We start from the raw sequence: 12,238 nt of genomic DNA, 5'->3' as shown, positions 1-12,238 counted from the left end.
TTCCCATTTTATTGTGTTTGATTTCAAATGAACTTTGTATCACAATAGGGCTTACTCCATCAATATTTGCTTGATACCCACCAACACACACACAAGTATACTGAGATAAATAATATGTGTTTCACCTGAAATAAAAGAGAAGCTGAAATACCTAATTATGCCTTTTAGTTTCAAATTACAAATAGGTCAGACAGCAAAATTTACAGAGGCTACAGATTAAAATGAAAGTTAAGATACAGTAACTACAAGAGATTAATGTAATCTTAACAGCAGGGAATAGAGGAGAATGTGGAAGGCAGTGCCATCTTAAAATGGCAAGTATCCAAGACTTTTTAAAGATGATATTTTAAATTGATAATTGGCTTTCCTGTTTCTTTTCTATTAGCAGTTGTTCTTATAAAAATAATTTAATTTTAGTAGCAAAAGAATGTGCTTTGGAAGTGTATAGGTTGGGTTGTAGCCATCATTTTGGACAGTCCCTTTCCTATAAGGTCTAAAGAACCCACTTATAGCAAGAAAATAGGACCATTAATAGGAAACAACCTGCAGGACAATGATACTGCGGAATATTTAGCAAAACTGCCAGATGGTATCTATGATCTCTAGCATAAAAAGTTACAATCATACTAACAACAATGTGCATTATTAATTTTATAATCAATATATGTAATAAGGTTTATCCTCCAAAGTTTATGCCAGGCAAGAGAAGTTGCTGCACAATTATATATCACAAGGACCTAAGTATGGGGTTACCTTACAGTAGCTATATTAGTGTCTAACTCCATCATACATGGTTTTTCCCATAACCCTTCCAGTTCTTTCTCCTTTTATTGGGATTTCATTTCTTAATAATTATACAGCAAGCTTGGAAATAACTGTGAGCTAGTGACTGAAAAGTAAAAACTTGTGTGCTTAGATTTCTCTCCCAGGAAGCTCTAAGAATAATATTTCCTGTGAACTATTTGATTGCCTTCCTAGCAATAGAAAGTTGTATCTTCTTCCTTCCTGACAAAACATTGTAAATTTTCATTTTACTTGTTTACTGTCAAAGTGTAACTTTCTGCACTGCTGGAAATATCTGCTCCCTGATTATCTACAGGGTTTTATTTTGTTTGTTGTTTGTTTTTATTTATTTATTTGAAGTGTATCATTCCTACCTGAACACACATAAACAATAAGTGTATAATAAAGATTGTGAGCTTACAAAATAAACATACATTAGACTTTTTAGTCATGCTCTCCCTTCACATGCCCTCCTCATCCATACTTAGACTTGTAGCATAAAAAAACTCCTCTTGCTTTGTGGCAAGTGCTTCTGGAGCCTCCGAAGTGCCATGGTCTCTGATGAGCTCTACCACAGATGAGCCATGACAGGCTCGGACTCTCCCAGAGAGAGGACCTCCGCTCTGAGGGCCCACACAAGGCCCCTATTAAGTTCTTTTTGTTCTCCAAGCTGGCCTTGTGCAGGCCCTTCTCTGGTCTGGTGTCTCTCTCTCAATTTGGTGGGAACCTTCATTTTACACGATCTCTGCTATACGCGAAACACTAACACAGTGTTTCCCTAATGAGCTTGGAATTACGAGGGCATTTTGTTTGTATGTGTAGTTTGATCTTTAAGAGATGATTCCTGAGCCCCAACCCAAGAGATTGAGTTTTCCTGATACACTTTTTAAAAATACAATGTAGATACACAGGGGGCAGATCATGAGGTATAGATGAACAAATAACTACAAAGTGAAGACACCTGTGACGTCTCCATGAGGGTGAAAAAATAGAATGTTCCCAGCACCACAGAAGCCCCTCTACATTGAATCTTCCCGCCATCTCCTCCCTCCCCAACAAAGGCAACTACCATACTAACTTCTAATCATTAATGAGTTTTATCTGTTTGGACATAACATATTCATACATTATGCATGCTTGTGCATTGGGCTTTTTTTGCTTAACATTATTATTTCCCGATTTTCTTATGTCCAACCTCTCAAACACCAGCACTTTTCCTTCTATCTCTTAGACAACGTTGGTCAAGTTTTCCTATTAAAATGTCCTTTATTTTTTAAGATTTATTTATTTAATCCCCCTCTTGCGGCTTGTTTTTCACTGTTCTCTGTGTCTGTTCGCTGTGTGTATTTTCTATGTCTGCTTGTCTCCCTTTGTTGTGTCATCTTGCTGTGTCAGCTCTCCACGGTGCACAAGCTGTCAGCTCTCTGCGGCGTGCGGGCCAGCTTGCCTTCACAAGGCGGCCCAGGGACGTGAACCCAGGGCCTCCCCTGTAGTAGATGGGAGCTCAACCGATTGAGCCACAGCCACCTCCCTTAAAATGTTCTTGATTTCATTACTATACTCTCCTTTGGGTGTCCTTCTACCTCTCTAGGTACTTATTAGTTTTAGCTCCCAGTTCTTCCTCTTTTACTTGCCCCTTCTTACTTTATAAAATCACCTTGTGTAATCCCATCCCCTGTCAGAGATTTACATTCTACCTAAATACTCCATATCTCCATCTTTGGCTCAAATCTCCCACCTGACTCCTGTATACAGTATTCTCCTACCAAATGTTTGTATTTGAATATGTCAACATACTCAAAATTGAACACAATATCTTTCTCCAAAGTTACTTCTCTTCCCATTTGCCCTGATTTATGGAACAGCATCACTGCTCAGCTTTGCATGCAAGCTAGAAAATTGGACACTGTCCTTGACCCTATTCTCTCTCTCATCATGCATATATTTAATCACTCACCAAATCCAGATTATTCTCCTTACAACATATTTTCCAAACATGACCACCTCCTTGAATAACTACCACTCCTTTGGTTCAGACAAGCATCACTTTTAACCTAAATTGTTGCAATTTCTCATAACTAAATTCTTCTATTTTCTCAAAAAAAGGGCATTCATACACTCATGATCTAATATCTGTTAATGTTCATAAATATTCATATTTTTATTGTTCTGGTTATTCAGTATTCTTAGAGGTAATACTTTAGTACAGTGATTGTGATTTCCTAGAAAAACTAAATTTCTCTTTATAGTGTCATTATAAAATCTATATTCCATTAAGATGTGTTTCACATACAGAGAGATGACTTTGAATACAATTATGAATAGTTCGGTCATTTAAAATTTCTGTTTTGTGTTTTTCAAATATTTTAAAATTTTGGAATCCTAGTTGCCTATTCTTTTTAAGAAAGGAAGGAATATAGAGCTATTACACAATAGTTTCAAGACAAATGTTCACATTTATTTGTAAATAAATTGTAAATCCTAATTATTTTTATACCTAGTAGCAGCACATATTTCTTGGGATCTTTCCACAAATAAAGATACTTATGAATTAATAGATTTTTATTTAAGTGTGACATTAGAACTTGTACTGTGTCAAAGTGGATATATGCAGTTTTGGGAACTTCAACTTGTAACAGTTTAATAGGACTTTAAGATCTGTTAAAATTACACATACACCTCATTTCATACGACCTTAAGTTTTACTGTAGTTAAAGCACTTTATATTTTAACTCAGGAAACAGGTTACATAAAAAGCATATTCCACTCAATATGCTTTCTTTGGACAGTCAATTACATATATCTTGATTATCTTGAAAATCCAAATGAAAAGAATTCGTTCCTAAAATCAGTAGTTATATAACACCATTTATAATCTCAATTGAGTTTAATTTCAAACCTAAGTAAGTAGAGACATTAAGTGAAAATCACTTCTGAAATTGAATGCTTTATTTCCATGTGGGATCATCCTATTTTTGTGGCAAATCACTTTTATATAAAATGTTGTAACTACTGTTTTGAAGTTATTCTCTCATCCAACCAGTTGAAGACCTAAAAAGGAGAGGTGATGATTTGAACAGTCAGAAGGAATAATTTCCAACTCTACTTCAGCTTCTTCTGGGGAATTTATTGGAAACCTTCGCTGCTGTTCCCAGTTTCTGGCCTGCACTATGGAATTTGGGTTTGCCCATCCCAACAATTGCATAAAATAATTCCTAAAATAAAACTCATAATATTTACATTATATATATATATATAATATATATCCTATTGGTTCTGTTACCCTCGATAGCTCTGACTAATACTTTCATAACTCTATTGATAATGTGTTGTTCTTTACAATTAACATTGTATTGTGTTCAAGATACCCTTTATTTTGCCTTCCTCCATTTTACACTGTGGAGAAAGAATAATACACTAGAATTCAAGAAATCTGTACCCCCTTGTGTCTATCAGAAAAAAAAAAAAGTGAATTTAAACAAGTTTCTTAACTACCCTGGAAGTTAAGACTGGATATTCAGTTAGGGTTCCTCTAGATTCCTGAGTTTTCTTCTTATGCACTATATGGGGAACACATTCTGGATGTGGAAAATGATTACTTTTACAGTTAATATATCCATCATTTTTATCATTGTCTGTGATTACATATTCCTAGGGGAAAAGAAACAAATCTCATGAACATGCTTTGAATATCACAGCATTCTGTACATACGAGTAATTCCTCCTATGTGATTTTTTAAAATTGTTTTTCCCAATTTCATTGTATTTTTTTAATCCTGGTACTTCCTTAGTACTTCATAGTTGGTTGTCTTTAAAATCATGTCATTTTACAAAGGCTGTCACTAAATTTTACAAAACCCCAGTAGAATTAGTTATAAAAGTATTATTAAAAACAGAGCAAAATAAATAGACATGTGTTTGTAATTCACATTTCAGTATAAATACCTTCTTGCTAAGATAGATACAGCAGATACAATCAGGTTTTGTTATCTCTCTGAGGGTCATTTTATAGGTCAATGCCCTGTGTAAATGAGGTTGCAAGACTGAAAGCCTAATGCTTTGCAGAAGACTGCTTGGTAAGATCACAAGGCACATTAAAACATTCCATAATGTATAGCATTACTAAGAAACATTATTTTCTTTAAATGATTATGTGAAAATTATGGTACAATTGTTATGGCATAATCTGTGATTACCCCACCAAAAAACAAACCTAAAATGATTGCTGATTGCCAAGTTCTCTAATTACCTACATCTCTTCATGACTAGAAATTTTTAAAATGTAAACCTTATGTGCTATACACAACTTTAAATTAATGGCAGAATCATTATTCATTTAACCCATGGATTTACTATAAAAAATTTTATAAAACTTGCTGGTCACCAAATTACTTTATTCATGAAATTGTCCAGATTTTCTTCTACCCAAATTCAATAGTTCCTAATACAGTCTAGTTCCTTTTGAGATAATATTTTACTGTTTCTCTATTGAATCCTTGTATTAATGATTCAGATTTATGAATTGCAAAATTTTATTTATTAGAACAATGCACTGATCTATGTTGCCTTTCTTAGCAACATCAAATCATATCCTAAAACACAGCATCATTTTTCCCCATGATAAGTGCAAGTAACATTATTCTAGGCAAGAATCTTATTTACTGATATGTCAGGAATCATTATTCAGGATCTTTACTGTGTTGTCATAAAAACAGCACATTATTCACACTTTGCAATGGTTTTTCTTAGTTTCTAACTTCAGCAATGTGTCATGAACACTAACTATATGGAATAAGACCTCTGCACAAACATAACCATGTGATACTCTTATTAATGCTTGATAAACAACATACTATAACTGAGAGTTCAGAATTAACAAATAATTATGATTGCTAAATCATTATCTAAATTCCTTTATATTATAAAATAGCAAAAGGTTAATACCTGAAAACTCTGAAGCTGGCTACCGTGGTCCTACCCCTCCAGCCAGCTCCCTCTAGACTTAACCTCACTCTTGTGCATGCTCACTAATGAGATGATAACCACCCCACCTTCCTCTTTAATATCCACATGGAAAACCTTATGACTGACCTCGACTCTGTACTTTCCTATCTCAGAACGTTGGCCTCTGAAATGATCGTAATTTTGTAACTCCCCCTTGTTTGCGGTTCACCTCCAGCTTGTTCAACCCCTTACTATTTATTAATGAAGGAAACTGTGTTCAGCTCCACCCCAGCCCTGCTAACCCCCTGAAAGTTTATTAGTGAAGGGACTTGTGTCCAGTTAGACCCCAATTATTCATTAGCACCCTGATGTTATAAAATATTAGAATCTGCAGATCAAAGAGGGAGTTTGGGCCAGGAGCCCACTCTGCTCCATTGCTTGCACAATCGATAAAACTCTCTCTTTGAAACCCCAGTGTCTTGGGAATTGGTTTTAAGGGAGGAAAGAAATTTCTTTTGGTTGGTATCAATATCATTAAAAATATATCCTGCTATTGTTATAAATTCCAACTACTTTTATTTAGTCAAATCCATATATCCTCCTGGCATACTGGGAGATTAGATTGTTTGCATAATAAAAGGTTAGTGAAATACTAGTAATATATTTTCTTAGAATTATAAACTTGGAACAGATTTTATAAAGTTAGTTCATCTAAATGCCCTGGAATATCATGCACCTGAGTCTTTATTCACACCTTTGCTCACCTTGGGAACTCCAAATTCCCTCATCCTGAAGACTAATTCAATTGCTACCATCTTTATAAGGTCTCCTTCACTCCCCAAACTAGAGATTATACTCTCGTCTCTCTTGATATTTTATGTAAGCTTTAGTTTTGACATCTGTCCCCTCTATCTCTCACAATATAGTTATATAAATTACGTAGGTGTGTAATTCTTCCCTGATAAGATACAATATCTTCTGCCCACCCCTGACACCCTGAGTACAAAACAAATGCCTACTACAGAATGATGTATAGTGGAAAACTTTAGAGTTAGATTGACTTAGGTTTGATTATAAAAGCCACATATTTCTTAACATCTCTGTACTTTAGTTTCTTCTTATAAAATTAGAAAAATAATGCTGCTGTTTGTTATTTTGTTTAAAAAAAAAACACCTTAGAATACCATTTTGAAAAATCAGTTGTCTACAGTCATCCTGTTTGTAATCCACCTTGTAATTTAAAGATGCAATTTAAATTATATCCGAAGAGCTTGCTACTATCTTTCCTTAAAGTTTTGTCACCAGCAACTATTATATATATAAAATATATAAAATTTTTTGGCCAAATATTACTTACAAATATATATAATACAAGATTTTCAGTAGATGAGAAAGTTAGTAGCCTCATTTATATGGATTTGTAAAAGAATAAGAGATTTTAAGTAAATTGCCCAATAATGGCTAATAAATAGCAGAGGCAGAATTCAAAGTAAGATCTTTTCTCACCAAGTACTTATGCAGCTTCCTCTCTTTTTGTTATGTAAAAAATTACATTTGTGTATAGGTAGATGATAGAAAAACAGATAGATATAAATCTGTATTTATGTATCAATATATATTTATTACAACATAAAAAAATTCTAAGTTTAACATAAAACATTGGAATTTGGTGCCAAGTTAAAACTTGTTTATATTTGCTTCTTCTTTTGGTAATTTTCAAACAACAAGTAGTTAATTTTTTTTCTTTTCCTCTTCCCCTGCACACAAATATTAAATCTTTGTGTTTCTGAAAATTTTCTCCTTAGACTTTTCTCTTTGGATTACTTTTAAAGAATAATCTAGCATGCATTTTTTAACCAAGAATTCATCACCATAACTTTGCTTTATATAACACAATTAGTCCATTTTAAATAGTCCTTAAGCAATTTAAACACATTTAAATTATGCAAAAGTGCCTTAATATAAATATAACTTTCCATTTATATGCTAATTTCTGCTCTTCTGACACATGCATATTTTATCTATCAATACAGTTTGGTTTTCCAAAGAAGTAAAAAGAGTCATTGTGTAAAAATTTAAATTGTTTTTTATATATGGTAACAAATGGTCAAGCACTGCTACATACTCCAAAGTAACTTTGGGAGGATCATTGTGAAACTAATGTCTTAAACTGTGATCAATAAAAATAGAAAGAGAGAATATTTTCCAGGGATACAAATATTTCCAACTGTTCATTTTAGAACTACTAAATCCCTTACTTCTACCTACATTTTCATACAGCTGAATACTCAAAATTCTTTCAATTATACCTTTTCTCTTAAGATACAGCTTGTACTCTAGATCAAGCAAATATGTCAAATTCTGTAAAGAAACAGCAAAAAGAACAGTAGAATTTAGAGAGTGAATCTCATACTCACGGAATGCTCTATAAAATTCCTCAAGAGCCAGGTGCTTGTCAGAATTAAAATCATCGTTTTTCAATAGATCATACAAAGTACAATCAGATAGATCCTTGCCAAGTTCTTCCTGTTTTATCATCTGAGAAGAAAATTATGATCATGAAATTATATCTGTGCCTTAACACATATATGGTATAATTAATTCTTTGTAATAATTACTTTGTAGATCATTTCAAGTCTGCTGTGAAGCAGTGAACTGAACTTATGTAACATCAAATATTTCCAGTTACTGGACCATAAGTAACCATTTCAGAGTTATAAAGTTAAGATAGGTACATAGAATTTAGTCCAAACTTTCTAATACAAAAGTTTCACAGTAGGACCCAGAAAATTCGAACATCAAAAGAACATTCTGTATTTCACTCAGTTATATTTCTCCATTTATGCTCATGAAAATACCTCTACATGAAAAGTGCCTCAGATGTCTCAGTGACCTGCATCAAAATTGAACAGTGGTCTTTCCCAACAAAAATAAAAAATATTGAAGTACTTTATTTCAACTTTCTTCCTCACATTATTTAGAAAAAATTGAGTTAGATCTTTTTTCCTCCTCAGCCTTAACACATCCCCAGCTGGAAGTTAAGCCATTAGGGATTGTGTATTAATTCCTTTGGTCACAAAAGAGTTATTAAGCAAATGATTTTTTCCAGGAACCTGATAGAATTAATGCACTGATTGTTGATGAAAGTCTATCCGGGCATATGTGAAGAAAATCATCAAACTGCTTTTCTGCTCTGAATTCTTTGCTATGGGCCGAGTCTATAGTTTTTTTATATTCCTCAGTTTTTGACTCTTGCCTGTCATATAAAAGCGCTCCCAAGATTTTTGACACATGTGTATTCATTGTGGATAGCTACATACTCGTGTTCACTATCTTTCATATTGTCCCACATAAAGAGGCAGTAATTCACATTACTTGGAGTTATATCAAATAGTGCTTTTTTAACAAAGTTAGTACAGTGTAATCAGAAAATACAGGCTCTGAAATCTGCCAGCTCTCAGTCAAGGTGCTGCTGATATCACTTGGAAGCACTGCAGTTTTGGACACATCACTTAACTTTTTCTCAATTACAAAATTAAATTAATAACATTCATCTCTCATGGTTGTTGTAAAGCTTATATTCAGTAGTATATACACTTAAAATCAGGTGCAAGTCCTGACATATAGTATACACTCAAATGTGATCATTTAAAGTTGAGAGCAATTATTGTTTATATAATCTTCTCATTCAAATAATTCATTGTACATTTCTAGACACCAGCCTGTTCATGTTACAGCTGTACATTCAAAATGGGAATTGTTTCTCTTTTAGAACAGTGTGTTTCAGGCTGTCTTTATTATATCAATGGCAGATTGGTGATGGTAGTTTCTAAAGATCCCCAGATAATTTTAAGCTATTTAACTTTGAACATGTCTATGTTGCAAATAGGAATGTGTATGAGCTGTAGAGATGGCTCTGAGGTGAAGCTTAGCATATGGGTCACTTGAGCCTGCAGGCTCATTCTCTAGCCAGAGCAGTAATATGTAATGATGGCATTTGCACTGCTAAATAGTATTTCTACATTACAATGGGTTGTCTGTGGTGTGTATATCTTGAAATTTCATTGGTTAAGCTGACATTTGCTGCCTTAGAGGGAATAAAATGGCAAAAGGCTTATCTGCTTTAACTGATCCGTATAAATAGTTATTGTAGATGGTGGGTTATTAAGCCCTATACTTTCGCAGAGTCCAGCTGGAGAGATTAACAAACTAGTTAATGGCTGAAGGCATTTCCCCTATAAGCCTAATGGGAAACCAAACTACTGCTTTTCTATTTAGAAAGCAACACAGCTCTCTGTCATTCTTCATCTGTTATTGTTAGCTCATGGAAAATGACTTATCACAGAGTTAGCGGAGCAATGTATTTGATCCAACCTCATGACACTCTCCTTAAAGATTTGCAGTGCCAGTAGATGAAGGTAGAACAAAATGTTGTGGGGGGATGAGTTCATTATTTTCTCTTTCACATATTTCTCGGTTCTAACATTTTGTTCAAATCAATATTATGTATTAGTTCAAGTGAAGACGTAAGAGAATCTCTTCTGTCTCTTTCTGAGATGCCCGCTTTTGTATAAGACTAATGGAAAAATCAGCTTGATCTTGGTTTGTTCGTGATTAAGCAACTTAAATTGCACAGGTTGTTCTTATAACTGTGCCCTATAGAAGCTCAGTTATAACTGTGCCCTATAGAAGCTCATGGTCCTGATCAGTAGGTATTCTAAAAGAAAAAAAACAACAACAAAAAAAACATGCTTGTTCACTTCTAACTGGGCCATACCTGTGCAAAGGGGGGAGAAATTCATTAATATTTCAAATACATGTTCTACTCATTTTTTATCCTCTCTTTGGCTAATGAGTAACCATTTAACCCAGGTTTCTTAGTAAATGCATTTCTCTATTTTAGGTTTTCTTGGTAGAAATTTTTAACACAGTTTTCAATGAGTTAATGGAGGAAGGTGCTTTCCCATGGCCTTTCATGCAGCATGAACAAATTTCTTCAGCAGGCCAAAGCCATGGAGCAATCCCACCTTGTGAAGATTCCTCTTGATACATCACAGTGAGAATTACGGGGCCAGGTCATGGTAAGCAAAATGTGACATGAAGAAACACACAGGGTGGTTAGAATCTGAAGTGTAGGATAGTTAGTATCAGAAGGATTATAACTCATACTCAAAAAATGGCCCTAATTAAAGCCCTTAAAATGATGAACAAACATTTGACTGTCTGGGGAAAAAAAAGGTTGAATTGGGAAGTAGATTTTCTTCTCCAAGATGCAGTATAAATATTAACCATACTTTGGCACAGGAATGCCAAACCTGAAGGATTCTGATCATTCTTTGAACTTCTTCCATTTATTGTGTGGCACTGGTTCCAAAAACTTCCCACAGTGAGCTCTTCAACACAGATGTGCTACATCTGGATTAGTGATTCACAACAAGAGCAGACTCACAGAGAATATGCTTTCATTTTAGTGTCCTATGATGGCTATTCAATCAAGGAAGACACTTTTGGAGATTAATTTGTTATTTACTGTAAACTTGTGAGGCTGTTTCCCAACTTAACCAAAGTTTTAATGAACCCGAACTCCCTAAGTCTACATAAAAATAAAAATCTTCATACTTTTTTTCTGATCAGAGGTCCAGATATATGAATCTTGGTCTCCACAGAGGTAAAAGTCAGTGTGATGAGTAAAAATTATTAGCAGACTGCATGGCATGAGGGCAGTTGTGACACACAGCCACCCAGCCATAGTACCTATTTATTTACCAATGTAATAAAACAGTCAAATTTCTGAGGAATATACTAATAAAAAAAGATTCAGTTTTGGTACTGCATTATTTTGTGTTTTTTTCCTAAAATATAGCATGAAAATAAAAATCCCTTTCCCAAATAAACTATTTTCCTAATAGTTTTCCTTCCTTCACTTATTTATTCTATCCTCTATTCAGGAAATCATTTTTGACTATTGTGTGCCAGGCCCTGTCCTAGGCACGAAACAGACAAGAGAGATTAAAATTCTGCCTAAGTAGAATTTATATTTTAATGAGGCGGACTCAAGGAGATATATGTAAGTGAAATAGTCAGTAGTTCATCTGATGACAAGTGATATGAAATATATAAAACTGGGAAGAGAAATAGAAAGTACCAGCTGGAGGAATAGAGGGTTATTCTCTGGCCATAGAGACATAAGATATTATGTTTCTGGTGTAGTGGGATAAATTGGAAATACAAGGATTTGTATGCTGACTCTCATAAATCAATAAAAACATAAGATTGCTTTTGGTGGTCTCAAAGCAGACCATGGTGAGGAGGTTATATAGAGGAGGGTGAAGAACAGGGCAGAGGAGTCAGATTTTCCAGTTCTGTGTTCTTTTCTTGACTCTTGTTGATAGACAGCAAAAAGATAGCAACTGTGAACTCAGGGAAAGATGCACCACTAGTGTGTTCAAGTTATCTGAGCTTTTCCCCATCTCTTCACAAACTATCTTTCACAAATTAATAATGATCATAT

The 12,238-nt window shown here is 34.2% G+C and overlaps 1 protein-coding gene across 4 annotated transcripts in view; it reads right to left on the bottom strand.

The window, feature by feature from the left end:
- FSTL5 (follistatin like 5) overlaps window positions 1-12,238 on the bottom strand; it is an 849,524-nt gene that overhangs the window by 366,298 nt on the left and 470,988 nt on the right. For all 4 annotated transcript variants that reach the window (XM_058276333.2, XM_058276388.2, XM_058276438.2 and 1 more), the window contains exon 6: window positions 8,145-8,265. In XM_058276333.2, the coding sequence (XP_058132316.1) occupies window positions 8,145-8,265 (121 nt within the window). The remainder of the gene's footprint in view (window positions 1-8,144; window positions 8,266-12,238) is intronic.

This window comes from Dasypus novemcinctus, chromosome 1 (genome assembly GCF_030445035.2).
Source record: "Dasypus novemcinctus isolate mDasNov1 chromosome 1, mDasNov1.1.hap2, whole genome shotgun sequence".
NCBI lineage: Eukaryota > Metazoa > Chordata > Mammalia > Cingulata > Dasypodidae > Dasypus > Dasypus novemcinctus.
The sequence above is the reverse complement of the archived record's forward strand: the minus strand, read 5'-3'. Positions and strand labels throughout refer to the sequence as shown.